Source organism: Eublepharis macularius, chromosome 6 (genome assembly GCF_028583425.1).
Source record: "Eublepharis macularius isolate TG4126 chromosome 6, MPM_Emac_v1.0, whole genome shotgun sequence".
NCBI classification, from domain to species: Eukaryota; Metazoa; Chordata; class Lepidosauria; order Squamata; family Eublepharidae; genus Eublepharis; species Eublepharis macularius.
In genome coordinates this window covers 60,057,612-60,074,404 of record NC_072795.1, presented here as the reverse complement: position 1 = coordinate 60,074,404, position 16,793 = coordinate 60,057,612, and the positions used below count along the sequence as shown (strand labels likewise).

The window sequence follows — 16,793 nt, the reverse complement described above, 5'->3', positions numbered from 1 at the left end:
AATGGAGGAGTCAGGACAGGAGAGGATAAAGTCAGAAATACCCTCAGACTTATTACTTTCCCAGATATATCATTAAGGAGGCTCAGCTGCTCTCCACAAAGTAGCTGTCAGCTTTCTCTGACTGAAGCAATGGGAAACAGAATATCCAAACAACAAATCAGCTAAATACAAAAACGTCAGTGTTAGGCAGATGGTCTTCACAAATGCTGCCCGCCTGGAGTGTCTTTCTGGATACCTTGCAAAGCAGGGCTAACATAAAGACCTTGTACACATCAATTTACAAAAGCTAGTCAGCACAGGTAAGTTAAACTAGTATCCTTCAAAGTAGGAGATTTGGTCTCTTTTACAGATTTCCAGCCTGTAAAGCCCCCAAAGCCAGGGACAGCTTCTCCCGGCAGGAATTCTATCCTTCTCCAGTAAAAGGTAGAGACTAGGGAAATCAGTAACATTATGTTTGATTGCAGGGTTTGCTCATAACTACAGAGTCTCCAACTTGTATGCCCACCAGCAGCTTAGAGATCCAGTTATTTATCATTGCCTCCACCTGCCCCTACTCAGGGCTCAGATCCTGCTACCAGGATTCCATAATTCGTGCCAGCAGACACTTTATTCTTACTACAAGTTTTGGGAGAAGTAGGTCCTCACCAAGGAACCTGTTGTTCTTATGGAGCACAACTCTGCCTCCTTGGTCCTTCAAGGGGGCCAGGGCCAAGTGTTTTCTGTCTTCCAATCAGGTTGTCAGCCTCCAAGTAGTGGTTGGAGAATTCCCAGAATTCAATTTACAACTGATCTCAAGGCTACAGAGATCTGCTCCCCTGGAGAAAATGGCAGTTTCCCACAGCCTGAGCAATAATGTCATTACTGGAAGTGATGTCATCACACAGCACTGGAAGCACACTCTGCCTTTCCCCCTGCCAGCCAGGTGAGTGGTGGCAGGAGGCAGAGGATGGGAATGAGGGATCCCCCACCCCCACTGGGGGACCAGCACCCCTACTATCAGGTCACAAAGAGACAGCACAGCAGCCTCTGGTGTGTTGAGTTTGCCTGTGGGAAACTTCTATTCAGATTCCAGTTTTCTCAAGTAATAAAATGGTTCATATACCCAGAAGTAGATAGGCTACCAGGGTCTCTGTGAAAAGAAAGAAGGCCCATCAACTGCACAATTTGTACTTGTTGTAAGATCCCATTGCTGCTATGTTAAGGGGCAAAGAAGATGCTTTGTACTGTGGAATGAAAATATGGTCACATGGATATTATGTAAACATTCCTGGGTTTACCAACAGCCCCATTATTTCTGGATTCATGGTACATGATCCTTCTGCCATGCTATGGACAGGATATCAAGTTTGTATTTGCAAAGGAAGGGTGCAAAGGAAGGATAAAATTTGTATTAAAAGGGAGAATTCCAGCAACGACAGTTCATATTGACACTGTAGGACAAGCTCTATTAGTGCCAGTCTAGACACCATTTAAAGGCACAGAAAGGCATACTTTCCTTTGCATCTGCTCATACTATTTTAAGGACTGAATATCACATAATCACAGAGTTGGAAGGGGCCATACAGACGTTCTAGTCCAACCCCCTGCCCAATGCAGGATGAGCCTAAAGCATCTCTGTTTGAAGGTATGTGACTACTTAGCTCTCCAACCTATTGCAAACCTCTCCGAAATACTGAACCAAGCCAACAGTTAAGAGACTGCTTCTTTCCCTGATTATTGCTCTAAATGGCAATCAAATGATCCCCCTTGAACTAGAGAGGCTGTTAGCAGCTCCTTAAAGTCATCAAGGCATTAAACCATAGGAGGGGGCATTAGCAGAACATTTAGCATTAAGCACAGCAAAGAACCTTGTTCAATCAGAGCCCAAATTAATTTAAAATTATCTAGAAATGTTAAAAAGCAGCCTTTTCTCAAGAGGCAAAAAAAAAAATAATTAGGGAGAGTCAAGTGGTCAAAACTTCAGGCTTTCACCTGCTTGAGTGCTTAGCTATGCCCTTTCACACAATAAAGCATCATACATCATTTCAGACTGACAGTTATTGAAATGATATCTAAGGTTATAGGCAAGAAGCTGGTCATGCAGCAGAAAGGAGTCTCTGGACTCATCTCCATAGCAACTGTACACATTCCAGAAAAATACAGAGATAAAAGCAGTAAAACTGTAGGTCCCTTGAGAAATTCATGATAAACCTTCCATGTATATGGACCCCCTTTGTTGGTGTAATGTTTTGCATCATCTTCAAGATCCTCAAAACCAAGCCTGAATACAAGCAGAGTGAGGCATTTAAATGGCAGACAATTTTAAAAATGGGATTAATAATACTAAATGGTTATAAGTTTGCCACCTGACAGTGGAATGCATATATTTTTCATTTACAATCCATTCAAGCCTGGGTGTATAACCCAGAGGGTGAAATTAGAGAGCACTGTTCTTCTTGTGTCTTTCAAAGACTCTCTAGCAGTAAATTCCTAAATCCTTAAATGTTCCAAATGGATATGTAGTTCCTATTTTGAATCATCATTTAAAAACTGAAATGATTGCAATTATTTATGTTATTTATAGTCCGCCTTTCTCATTGGGACTAGAGGAGGATTGAACAGTCTATTATAAAGTCTTCTGGCAAGACCTGAATTTTTAAGACAGAAAATGTATCTTAGCTGTCAAATATCTTATATGCTATATATATTCATATACCCCACTGTGATGGACAGGACTGGCTCTAGTTCTGCCTCTCCTGAGAGACAGCCAATGGGAGCAGGCAGAATGCTGGGCCAATGAGAGTTAGCGTTTCTGTTTAATTCCAATTTGTTTATTAATTTAAAATCCATTCATTCTTATGTTCCATCTTGTAAATACAGTTTCTTGTTGTTTTGTTTAACCCCAACTGGCGTGATATCATTGGCTGAGGGAAAATATTCCACACACAGGCCTCAAACACTCTGGTCAACTAAATGGGCCAAGTTCAAATGGTGGCAGCGTACATATAAGGAAAGTAATTTCTAAATTCTCTTTTCCCCAATAGCCCTGGCTGAGGGGAGGTGCATACAGGAAATTGGCTGCCTGTATGGTAGAGCCTCTAGAAGAGAAGAGATGGGGCCTGTGAGGAGTTGGGTCAGGGCTCTGCTGTAGTGGAGACTAGACAGGTGGCGTGTGGTGAATAGGGGAGTGCACGAGGGGGTGGGGATTCAAGTTTTCCACTTCAGGTTTACCCAAAATAGGAAACTGTTCCAGAATAACCCGAACTTCGAAGTGGCAAGCCGCTTCAGGATTTGGGTCTTTAAATCGCTTTGGTATGCTCCGTAAAGAGCATACCGAAGTAAGGGCAGAAGCTTTGTCCCAGCCCCCCACTTATCCCCACCTCCACCCCACTTACCTCTCAAGACCATAGGGAAGCTCAGTTGGGCGGCAAGAAGGTGCACTGCTGCCACCTCCGCCACCGCGCCGGCCACCTGGGCAGTGGGGAAGGCCGGAGCTGGCTCCTCCGCCACCTGCACCACTGCCACCTCCACAGCAGCCAGCTGGCCAGTGGGGAAAGCTGCAGCCGACACCTCCAGTGCCAGTACCACCACCTTGTTGTGGGAAGGCCATGGGAAGGCTCAGGTAAGTGGGGTGCTGAGAGGGGGGCCCTTTTAAAAGGCCCCGAAGCTTCCCGAAGCAACCTGAATTGCTTCAGAAAGCTTTGATTCAGGAACCCTGAATCTTTATGATTTGGGCATTTTTCCTGAATCGGAAACCTGAAGCACACACCCCTAGTGGTGACCCAGCCTTTACCTGCCTGGGAGGGCCCAAACATGTGAAGGGAGGTTTGGAGTGGGTGGCAAAGCATAAGAAAGGTTGTGTGAGAGGACCTCCGCCATACCCACATCATATACTTTGCAACCAGGGACAGTGGTGTCTATGGTTGCATCCCTGCATTATTGGTTATAGTGCTATCATTGCACTATAGTGATCATTCACAACTGGATTTTCCTGGGTAGACTTGCAAATGATCACTACAGTGCACCAGTTGGGTGGGAACTGCTCTTCAGATAAACATTAAGGCAAGCACAATGACAAATACAGTTTAAGTATTTCTAAATTAAAACTAACTGGCTAAAAACTTTAAGATGGCTGTCTAGCAATCTCTGAGTTGGCTCATGGCTGACAGTTCTTACCAAAGACTTTAGCGTCTAATCCATGCCAAGTGGTTCTTGTCATGCTGGAAAGCAAGAGGTATGGAGATGAAGCCTCTCTCACACATGCTGGTAGACAGATACTAACTAGAGAGGTTCCACAATACAAACAGCCATTTTCAGGCCTAGATTATGTCAGCCACAAGTGCCATGAACCTACATAGGAATCCCATTCCCCCAGAGGGGGTGGGGGATCCCCTGCTTTCACCCTCCACCCCCCGCCTCCACTTACCTGGCCTGCAGGGGAGGAAGACACAGGAATGGGCCTCCCAGGTGTGCTTCTGAGCAGTGCGACATTACTCCCAGAAGCAACATCATCATGCGTGCCCTGAGAGTGCTTCTGCACTTTTCAGCGGGCCAATTTTGGCCCCCAATGGGACTGTTTTAGCCCATTGGATGCCAAAATCAGCCCACTGCAAAGAGCGCACTCACACACCTATGGGCCCGCCAATAAGGTGCCAGGTCCCCCACCTCCTGCAAGGAAGCTAAGGGGACCTGGTAACCCTACATGAACCAATCAGGGCGTAGATATTTCATTTGAAATGATAGCATTAGAAATATGGGGAGTGCTGACTGAAACAGATTACAGCTGTGCCCCACCAGGTTTCCCAAGGCCAGTTCTCAAGAGATTGGTAAGAACTTGCAGGTGGGGTTCCCAAGTGCCCGCTGGTGGTGAGCAAACTCCCAAGGATTTGCACCTTGTCCATCAATCTGTGCAAGCCTGATCAGTGGCTTTCATTACATTTGGGTTGCCAATTCAAGCATGGGAAATTCCTGGAATTTTGTGTGTGGTGTCTGTTGAGGGAGGAATTTGGGAAAGGATTTCATCTAGAAGCTATATTACATCATAGAGTTTGCCAAATGAAGCAGCCATTTTCTCCAGAGGATATAATCTCTGTTTGGAGATCATTTGTAATTTCTGGGAGAACTCCAGGTCCCACCTGAAAGGTGGCAACCCTAATATGGCCATAGGAGTAAATTTTGAAGAAGCCGTGTCACTTTTTATTGTTCACATTACAGAGTGCATCCAATAGCAATAGTAACAAGCTAGATTATCCATGGGAAAAACTGCATTTTCCAGGAACAAAATATTGTGCTGTGAATGTTTAGAAACCTTACCTTCAATAAAAGAACTGTCGCTGATGGGAAAAATTTGGATCTTGCACATCCACTGAATAAACCAGAGGGAGTTTCAAAGTTGTAGAGTTCCAGCAGAGGAACCCAGAGTGAAAACGTTTCTGTGGGACCCTCATAACATTCTGTTCAGTTGTACATTTGTCCTAGTAAAGACCTCACTCTGGGGAGAGAATGTTAATGTTTCTCTGGAAGTAAGACAGTGGCCCTTTTCTGTCAGAGAAGGAAAAACATTCAGTACAGAGTGACTGCTTCATGTATGGCATTTCAAAGGGGAAAAAAATAACAAAAGTGGGCTTGGGGAAATGAAGGAGATTCGGGTTTATTCCAGAAGCTGGTTGGAAAGACTGAATTATTACAGTGTTTGTCCCCAAAATAACAGAAAGGGGTGATGTTACAGGAATGAGGAAGGAGGCAATGAGTCTTAGGAAGAGTGGTCATTCAATGGAAACAAAGGAGTAAAGCTGGGAATCAACATGCTGCAGCTGAAGCCAACTGAGCAGAGTAACAAACAGGGAAGAAATGAATGCAGAAGTATTTACCCTTCCCTTTCCATTTCATTTTTTCTTCTCTACTTGTGCTCAGCAGTGTTTAATCAATTGCTTAAAAAAATCTCCTGGAATAGTTGTACTGATTTGCTTACTTTATTTTTAAAACTTTAAAACCTTTGCTTTTGGACCTTTAATCCAGGTCCTTCTTACTTTACCTTATACCTCAGGAGGGCTTTGGTCACCACCAAAACTCTTTTTTATTTTTGCTCACACAGAGTTTCAGGTGTTCTCTATTTTACCCCAGTTTTTACTTCAAGAACACCTCCCCTTTTGTGTTTGTGTGACTTATATATTGCTGCCTCCCTGGCTCCCACAAAATGTTTTTGCTGCCTTTTTCACGTGTTTACTAGGGATGCAGGTTCTCTAGTGTTTTCTTCTGCTGCAGGTTGACAGAGCGGCTTTTTTCCATTCTTTTGCATGGAAGTCTTCTTGCAAAATGAGTGGAATACAATCGCGCATGTGCCAAGTAAAAAAAAAAAAATGAAATGGAGGCAGGCGATTTCAGGCTACAATGATAAAAGTGCCTGATCTCCACTCCTAAACCGCTTTTGTTAGGGACTGTTTGGAATCTTACATAAAGAAGTCTATTATATACTATAATATATATTATACTAGCTTGATACCCATGCTTTGCTACAGTATTTAACTAATTTAAATTCCATGGGTATGTAACATTTTTTTGTAGAGTCCAGTAGCACCTTTAATGATGCTACTGACGAAGAGAGCTCTGGCTCTCGAAAGCTTATGCTACAATAAAGTTGGTTAGTCTTAAAGGTGCTACTGGACTCTTTACTATTGTGCTACTACAGACTAACATGGCTAACTCCTCTGGATCTATAACATTTTTTGGTTTGTGTGTGTTTTTTTTTAGTTGGTTTTGTAGTATAATAGCATAGTGCCTGAGCTTCACAAAGGTGTTTTGAATAAAGCGAAGCATGTTGATGCTGAAAACCAATGAAGTGAATTTCAAAATGTAACATTTATTGAAGAAATTTTAAAAGGGAAAGATAGTAGTACAATAAATAAAGTGACAAAATAAGTTAAACTGGGTTTTTTTTCCTACTGAAGGACCTCTTTGTAGACCACACTGGTGGTTTTCCCCTCAGGCTGCTGGGTGAGCTCACTCTGGAGCAGGCCACGTAGAACTGCCCATGTGAGAAGCAGTCCTCCCTCAACTCAAATGATGTGCATATTTCTTTGCTGCATCTCTAAGTTGCTTCCTCTTTTTAGCGTCAGTGTACCTTGCATGACGTCTGCCAGGCGGCTTCTTGGGGGCAGTAAGAGGTGATAGCTGCGAGAGGTGTGAGGTGGAGTTGGACTGAGGGAAGGGTGATGGGCACTTCAGCAGGTTCATGTGAGAGTAGGTTCCCAGTCTCCAGGTGGTAACTGGAGATCTCCTGGAATTACAACTGATCTCCAGGCAACAGGGATCTGTTCCCCTGGAAAAATGGCTGCGATGAAGGGTATTATACCCCACTGAGGCCCCTTCCCTTCCCAACCCCCACCCTCTCCAGGCTCCATCCCCCAAATCTCCAGGAATTTACAAACTTGGACCTGGCAGCCCTATGTGAGAGGTTCATATCAAAATGGCCCCTGGAAAGGTTGTGCACCATCTCTCCATGAACATTTGAAAACGTAGTTGTCATAATGACTTTTATATAAAATCTCTATTCAGGAGTCTTGTACTGTCTTTCTTCAACTGTCTGCAGTTTCCTTTACTTGATTTTTACCTCAGAACACAGAGTTCCACAGCTGACCAATCAGAGAGGGGGGGTGCAAGCAGGTAGGAGCCTGCCAGCCCCACAGGAAAGCCAGGCCCCACAGGGACACTGCCAACTCTAGTGAACTTTTTAAGGGAAGACTGGGAGGTGCTTTTTACGTCAGGACACATTGAATGTGTCTGTGACTCCCAATAGCAACTGCATACTGTTTAGAATGTGGAGGGTGAAGACCAATTAGGTAGCATACACAAATAACTGGGCTGATTGGAGCTCACAACATTCCACACCTCATTTCCCTCCCCCAACCAGAGTGAGTTGGAACACAGAGGTCATTTGCATATGCCACCTGATTGGTCCTCACCCCCTACATTTAAACACCCACCAAGAAGGGATTCTAAGACTTTCACCCCCTAAGGGATAAAAAGGGGTAAAATGTGTTTTTCCCAAAGGGATACAGCTTCCCTGGGTGGCTGGCAGGCTGCTGCCTGCTTGTGCCCCCTCCCACTGCCAGCTCGGCCACTCTTCCATGATTGGGCCACCCTTTCAGGATTATTTGCATATCAGCCCACATATGCAAATGATCCTGAACGGGTGGCCCAATCAGCAGCCTGCCAGCCACACAGGGAAGCTGTATCCCTTTGGGAAAAACCTATTTTACCCCTTTTTATCCCCTTAGGGGGTGAAAGTCTTAAAATCCCTTCTTGGTGGGTGTTTAAATCATGAAAGGAATGTTCTCCTCAAATTTCATGTTTCTATGTCCAGAGGTTTGGGCTGGGTGTTGATGAGTCTGTCAGGACACTTGTCTTTATATATACAGATGAAGAATATATAATATATGAAGAAGTCTTTTGACACTGCACCCATGGGTAGTGTTAAATAGCATTGGCAGAAAGGACAGGTGCACCAGGAATCACTGGGAAGAACTAAAAAGAAAACAATGGTTATCAGAAGGACAGAGGTGGAGGCTCCAAAGGCTCGGTAAGGCTCATGTTAACCAACTGAGGAATAGAGAGAAGAATCAGAGAAGAATTCTAAGAGCTGGATATCCAAGTCTAGGGATGCTCAAATACTGGCTGTCTTGGCTTATCATTGTTCATCAGTTACCAATGAGGAACTGATTATCAGTCAGTTTACTGTTCACAAGCAGTTTCAGCTTGTTCATCAAATATGGTTGCCAGCCTCCAGGCAGGGTCTGGAGATCTCCCAGAATTACAAGTGATCTCTAGCCAACAAAGATCAACTCCCCTGGAGAAAACTGGAGGATGGACTCTCTGGCATTATACCCCGCTGAGGTCCCTCCCTCCACAAACCCCACCTTTTCCAGGCTCTACCCCCAAATCACCAGGTATTTCCCAAGTCTGAGTTAGCAACCCTATTCATCTGGTTACTTTTCAAGTATCCAAACAGTACAGTGCAATTGTCACTGTTTCACTCATGTACATTCTTACTGAGCCCAATGGCCATCCTACGTTCCCCAAGTCCATATCTTCAAATATATTTCAGTCCACAGATAATAGCCCAGGCCATGCTTTTTTTGCTTGCTCTCCTTAACCTAAGGCCTGGGCAGACAGAACCGCTGAGCTGTTATGTGCTATGCAATCCAATAAAATCTAAAAGAAATAGCATTCATTTCTAGCTGAGAGGATTAGCTGCATTGTGCTTCAATCACTGCCTTTGTCCTACAGGCAATAAAAACCTCACTGTCAGCAGGTCTCTGGGACTGTTAGCAGTCCTGATGCCTGCTTCCATTGGTACTAAAACACTAACAGCAACAGCACAGACCAGAAAAAGAAGCTGTACTCCAGGAGACACACTGACAGGGCTAGACCCTCACATCTCTGTAGCCCCCTCCTTGCTCTTATACATTTGAATGAGGGTGATAGCAGAATGAGGGAAACACACATCACGAAGGAAACACAGGGTTTCCAAGATGATGTGGTATTCAGCTTGTCCATCTAGTAAGTCAATGATGCTCTCACCCTCTGGAGATAGAGGACTGAGTTCAAGAAGCCAGGAACAGGATTGCAATCCTTAGACAAATCCAGTGTTGGAGGACAAGTGTTCATAGAATCTTTAAGTGAAGGATCATGACAGTGCCCTCAAAAAGATTAACATGGTGACTTGAATGAAGGAACAGAAGTGATGTTCATTAAATTTGCAGGCTATACTAAATTGTATGAGGTAGCTAATACAGTAGAAGATAGAATCAAGATTCAGGATGATTTTGACTGGTTGGAAAACTGGGCTATAACAAAATGAATTTCAAGAGATAAATATAAAGTTCTGCATTTAGATGGGGAAAAAATCAAATGCATACTGATAGAATGGGTGAGACTTGTCTTGGCAGTAGTACACATGAAAAAGATATAGGATTCTTAGTAGACCATACATTGAACATGAGTCAACAGTGTGATGCAGTAGCTAAAAAGGCAAATGAGATTTTGGGCTGCATCAACAGAAGTACAGTGAAGATCACATGAAGTGATCTTTGCTCTGGTTAGACCTCATTTGAAGTAATGTGTTAAATTTTGAGCACCACAGTTAAAGAAGGATGTTGACAAGCTGAAGCTTGAAGGAGGGCTACAAAGATGGCGAGGAGTCTGGAGACCAAGTCTGTGAGGAAAGATTAAAGGAGTTGTATATGTTTTTACTTGGAGAAGAGACGTCTGAAAGGTGACAGACATCTTTAAGTATTTGAAGAGCTGTCACATAGAGGATGGAATAGAGTTGTTTTCTGTTGCCCCAGAGGGTCGTACCAGAACCAATGGATTAAAGTTAAACCAAAAGAGTTCTGCTGGGCTGCATGCTGTCATAACAAGGAATGACGTGGCACAAAGATTGTTAATGTGACTCTTTGGATCCTGAGGAGTTAAGTTTTGATACCTTGAATTATCTTGCATTTACCCTGATCTAGGCCCAACCACATGGAATCGTTTATGGAAATATCCTGGATTTCTGAAACGTTTAAACCGATGAGATCAACTGATATTGTTGACATTCTTTTGAGGAACATCCAGCAGATAGCCCTAATTATTTTGGAAGAAAGAATTGTCAACGACTGATAGATCTTTTAATATCAAGAAGTAAATTTTGAAATGTGCCTTTAAAAGTTATTGATTTCACAGTTTAAAGCCACTAAAAGAATTACCTCTAAATATAGCATTATGATAAAGAACTGTAAGTTATTTGGATTCTAACTCCATTCTAAGTTCTTCCACAAGTAGTTTAAGGAAGTGTTGTCAGAATTTTGTTAGTGGGTCGGAACCAGGCCTTTTTGGCCTATGTTAGAAATAAAGAACCAGCTATAGTTTGGGGAAAAGAAATCTTCCAAAAGCTCTACCCCTGCAGAATAAAGTTGCATTTCCTGGGAAGATCTCACCCTCTGTGACAGAGAATAGATGAGGCCATAAAAGTTGTTAATTGTTTGGGACCTTTTTGAGTCCTCTGGCCATTTTCATATAAATCACCAAAACAGCAAAGGTAATAAGGACCAGGGCAAACAGCAGATCTCTGGGGAGAACAGGATATGCCAAAACTACTTCTAGTGGTGTGTAAACATTCCTTTGTAATTTACAATGCATATCAAAGATGCAGTCTATCTTAAGAGGTAACAGATGTGTAGACTGGTGTTTACATGAAGACCCCTCAACGGAACTGTCTTTCAAGAACAAAGACAATGTAATTGATTAGGATGTTAATGAGGCAAGCCTTTGATATCTCCTTATAAAAGAGGGACAAACCAGATACTCGGGACCCTTCTCTTGTTAGAGGATAGGGACCTCACTGGTCCCTGCTCTCTGCAATGGGGGGGGGTCTCAAGGATCCTTGATTGGGGGGGGGGAAGATATCTTAATTGTTTTGTATTATTGTTATGTCTAACTAATGATTTTGTACTCTGTATCTATCTCTGTAGTGTTCTAGTGTTCAGCAGAGATGAGGCCCTGAACTGGCGCCTTGTTTCTCTGCTTGTATTCTCCTTTGCCTTTTTAAATAAAAACTTCCAGTCTTGCTTAAGACCTTTTTGCAGCTGGCACATTATTCTTAGCAGAGACATCAGTTTAGTAATAGGGAAAGATCAATTGAGGTTGCACTCTTTACATGCCTACGGTAAGAGGCAAACCCAAGCAACTGGTGGACTAGTCCCCAGTTGCAGAGCAACAATTTCCACAACAGGAAGCAGGAGCTACGACTCCAGCAGGAGATGACTGAAGTTGGCCAAAGAGAATGGACAGATGTCATAGCAACAGTAATTGAGTGCTACTGAGTGGGCACCTTCTTTACAGTAACTGTTCCAACAGAGTTAAAGCTTACAAAAGACACAGACAGTTCAGAGGAGCCAATGTACAGAGAGACTTGTAAGAGCATGGTGTTTCAAAAAGACTGTTGCTCACAACTTAGCTAAGGCAAAGCCTTAAGATCAGGTTGACACTAGGCCTGGAGAACAGTGTGCACTCATGATCACAACACTAAGAGGGATACTTTTCTTAAAGCTCTTACAAGAAAACAGATACCTGATAAACCAGAAGCCTCTGGGGTGTATTGAGCATAGGGTTGCCAGCCCCTCTTACCTCCAAATAGGGGGTGGGTCACATGCATGCATGGGGGCCCAATTCATTGTTCTCGCATGACCTCTGGAGGCCCCCAATGATGTCACTTCCAGTTGAAAAACAGAAGTGATGGAGTTTCTCTATATATGGGGCTGATGTGGCCCCACTGAGACCCTATTGTTTCAGGTTTTGAACCCAAAGTGCATTATCAGGTCCTCCAAAGCACATGCATGTGTGATTTCAACACATGTTCTAGTGACTTCCAGCCTGCCTTCCCTCTCCTTCCCCTCCTCCCACCGGCCAGGTGAGCAGGGCTGGTCAGGGGGGTGAAAGTGAGTGCAAGGATAACATTAGGCTGACACAAAAGTAACAGAGATGTGACACATAACAATGCCAAGGAGCCAAGCCAAGTAATACTGGTTAACACAGCCCGCTTGTTTGCTGGAACACAGAAGATGTTATGTGAAGAAAGAGGAGCAGAGGGTTTCTGGATCTGAGAGGTTATTATGAAAGCAACTTCACACAGTAACTTAGTGGGCTTTGCTTTTAACTAGAATGGATAGGAAGGAGGGTTCTGAGGACTAGAATCATATTCCATATAACAATTTTTACCTACTATTATTCTGCTGTTATTAAATATTTTAATTGCTAGTTACCAGTGCATCCAGTTAATCTCTCCTCTGTCTATGTATTGCCTTGAATACTTCTAGTCTCAATGCAAATCTAGGACATCATAGTTTATTCTTTTTCTTCTTTTATTTGTGTATTTTAGTTTATTTAAAGAATGTCAAACACCATGCTTCAATAAACTTTTGGATTCATTTCAGTGTGCTGTTGAGCCTGTGTGTTCCTTAACTGATTCAGCATGAGTCAGTGGGGCAAATAAGTCTCTGATCAAATATGGTGACACAGCGCGAGTGAGGCTGCAGCTGGCAAAAGCTTGGGACTCTCTGGAGGTTAAATCTCTGTTGTCCAAAATGATTGTGTCCAGCATTCCATGGGCTGCAAACAAGGAGGATGAATTACCCTATGCTCACACCCCATGGAGCATTCCTGCCAGGGTACAATCTTTTGCTAGCAAAAGTTTCTTTATCAAATTGGGCATAGATCCTCTCAGTTGACTGTCCTTACATAAAAAGCAATAGGTATTTCAGTATTTATGTGATTGAAGACAGCTCTAATACCAAAGGGAGAAGCATTAGATGTAATGGACAATGGCCTCAGTCCATCTCAGAGTCCATAGCTTCCTGATGTTCTTCATGCTGGCGAGTCTGCTTCCACTAAGCTCCTTTAACCGGCAATAGGTGAAAAAGTTCTGCTATGGGATTTTATCTTTCAAGAATCTGTGATAAAAGCTGATTCATCCTATGAACAACTACAGCCTACATTTTAGGTAGGACAACATTTATTGCCTCTACCTTCTCCTCAGTAGGGTGGGTTCTGGATGTAGCGATTCAGTATGCCAGGAAAGTGATACTGGAAGATCCAAAATGACATTTCTCATCCTTAATTCTGATATCTAATTGATTAGAACTCTATAGAAAGAGTCACTCTGTCAGTTTCTCTTCAGATGGATCGATAATGAATGCATCATTAAAGTAAAGAACTACACCAGAGATTCCTGCTAGGAGAACTACAATAAACTGCTGGAATATTCCAGATGTTGAAGAAATTCTAAGCTGGAGGCACCTGACACAGAAATCTCCTCCATGTGTGATCAGCAGCAGCACTGACATCCTCTATCAATTGGTGATAAGGCTTGAACTAGATCAGATGTAGGGGGTGGACCACCTTATTCTCCTGGCAGAGCCAACATTAGGTGGTTAATGACATGCACTGGGCACAGGTCTTGCTTAGGTGCTCTGTTTACAGTGCACTTGTAATATCTTGTTTGCATAACTGGCTCAAGGACTCTTTGAGTAAGGTTGATATAGCTCTGTATCGGACTTTGGGTATAGAAAAAAGGTACATTTTGGGTCTTCATAAAGATGGGTGCTATTGCAGGACGAGTATAGAACATTATATGGCCCAATTTGAGACACAGCAGCAGCCGAAAAACAACTTTCTCCTTAATGAAAACCAGAGAGTCTGGCCTCAGTCATTCTCACAATTCCAAAAGATGCATCTGCAGCAAGCAACCTATCTGCATCAACAAGATATACTGTGTTGTGAATAGAACACAACAATATTTCTAAAGGACAGTTATTTACATTTAAAAACTATCTAGAAAATTCCATTTTTAATTTAGATACAGCTGGTAACAAAACTATACTGAAACAGGCTTGCTGCCCTCATCTCCACCAGAGGCAACAGAAGGCTATTGTCAACCTTTCTGCCATTTTTAGGAAAGAACTCTGAAAATGAACTGATCACAGTATGGTAATGTTCCCTTCCTCAGCTTAAATCAGCAGCTCCTGGTGGCTTGAATTTAGGATGATTTCATACAGCAGGCTAAGTGCTGCTCCTTCCCATAACGCAACTGTAAAATCTACATTAGCTACAAAGTATTTATTTATTTAAATTGCATTATCTTTTACATTTCCTCCTGTAGGGGTAACAATCGCAAGCACTGTGAGGATAGGCTCTGGCGTATTTTTAAGTGTCTCCGGAAAAAAGATACACCGATTACTCACTTGTGGTATTTCCTGTCATCTGTATTATACATTTGGAATCCTTGCCCATTTCTCGGGAGTTGAAAGGACGCACCCGCACAGCCACCTTTACAGAAGCGCCTGCCATTCTGCTAGTCCTCCTGAAGTTTTCTCCTCTTGATGGGATTTTAGTCCTGGAAATGCCCTGGAGGAAACCAGAAAGGGATGTTAGGAATGGCTCTCATGCTGGTGCAGACTAACCAATGAGGGTTATTAATGTTCAGAATATTAATGTTCAGAAACACTGGAGCTCCTGAAAAGAAAATATTCTCGATAAGATGAAAACAGTCAATAGGGTGAATCTTGGAAAGTCCTATGAACAACAGGCAGATAGACTACATGGTTCCTTTCTGCCATGTGCATAAACTGTGTATTGAAAGCTTTTGGAAAACACAGCTTGGATTCAACGACTCCATTTAGCTGAGTCTTTCCCTTCACACAATGAAATTTTTGCTAATACAGAAGCCTCTTGCATTGGTGAAGGGCTACTTATTTATTAACTTAAAGTAAATAAATGAAATGAAATAAATTATTTACTTCATTTATAGCCCACTTTTCTTGCTGAGACTGAAGGCAGATTGCAATACACACCCACATGCATACAATCATACAGCATAAGACATCCAATAAACAGTGCAATAAGATCAGGAGTACAAAATTAGAAAACTGGGGGGGGGACCCTGTCTGAGGTGTGACCAACCATAATGCAGAAAGTGGGTTACCAAGGCTGAAGAAAACACAGTTATAACAAGGTGATATATACAATACAATAAACACTGCAATAGACTACAGCCCTATTCCCTTTTCAAAACATTCTCTTGAGCTGTTCCCTTATACTACACTTCTAACCTCTTTATAAAAATACCCTCGTGAAAATTTCTGTTTTGCACTTTCTGTGAAATGACAGAGATGTGGACCAGAGAAAAGCACCACTATAAACTTCCAAAATGCAAGATCAGTCTTTGCTTTCCTGATATTTTCAAAAAGTATATAGTATGATCATTTGTGTGGATTAACTATGGGGCTAATCTGAAGCACATGCTTATTTGCCTCCTTAGCTGGTTCCAGGGCTCATGCCTCTCTGGAACCAATTTTTGCAAATAAATAATGGGGTGGGTCATTGTGGCAAAATGTGGTACTTTCTACACATAAGTTAAGCCCAAAGAGAACAACAACAGAACATCACTCTTAGTCACATACAGTTCCCAGCTCAAACCAGTTCTGTGTATCATTAATGATACATTAATGCAACCTATGCTGAACAATGATACTGCTCTCTCACAGGCATTGGAAGGCAAAACTCTGGGACCACGGCCTGCAATAAATTAAGATGACAACTCTGTCCCCTTGTTCACTCCAACAAAACAATTACTGGACCTAACAACACCAGCCATATCATCTCAGGTTCATTCACTTGTTCAGCTTCCAACGTCAAATATGCCATCTAGTGTCAGCAATGGCCTTCAACTCTCTATATTGGACGAACAGGCCAGTGCCTTTGCAAAAGAATAAATGGACATACTTCTGATAGCAAAAATCACAACATCCAAAAACAGTGGGATCTGCCAGAACATTCCATCACTGAGAAACTTTAAAGGAAAATTAGAGTAGGAGACTGCGGAAATTGAGGAACAATGGATTCCTCTCCCCCCCACCAAGGTTGAATCAGGAGGACCCTGGATCTGTGTCACACTGCAGATGCTAATTTTCTGTACTTTGCACCCCTGCTCTATCAAGCAAATTACAACATGTACTATAGCTAGCTTCCTGGAACTCTAATTTGTAATACCCGTCTGACCCTCTGCCTGGATTATAAAGACCTCCCCACTCCTTATATCTGATGAAAGGAGCTTTGACTCTTTGACCGTGGAAATCTAGTTGGTGTTTATGGTGCTACTGGACCCAAGTCTTCCTCTTCTACATATTCATTTACCCTCTTCTCTCTAGGTAACCCTGGGTCAGTCGTTATTTCTCAGCCTTAAAGTGCAATTCAGTGCAGAGTAAAAGAAATGGGGA

General features: G+C 42.7%; 1 protein-coding gene across 16 annotated transcripts in view; it reads right to left on the bottom strand.

The window, feature by feature from the left end:
- KIF1A (kinesin family member 1A) overlaps positions 1–14,865 on the bottom strand; it is a 125,101-nt gene extending 110,236 nt beyond the window's left edge. For all 16 annotated transcript variants that reach the window (XM_054982324.1, XM_054982330.1, XM_054982331.1 and 13 more), the window contains exon 1: positions 14,760–14,865. In XM_054982324.1, coding sequence (XP_054838299.1) covers positions 14,760–14,865 — 106 coding nt within the window. The remainder of the gene's footprint in view (positions 1–14,759) is intronic.
- Positions 14,866–16,793: the final 1,928 nt, after the last annotated feature.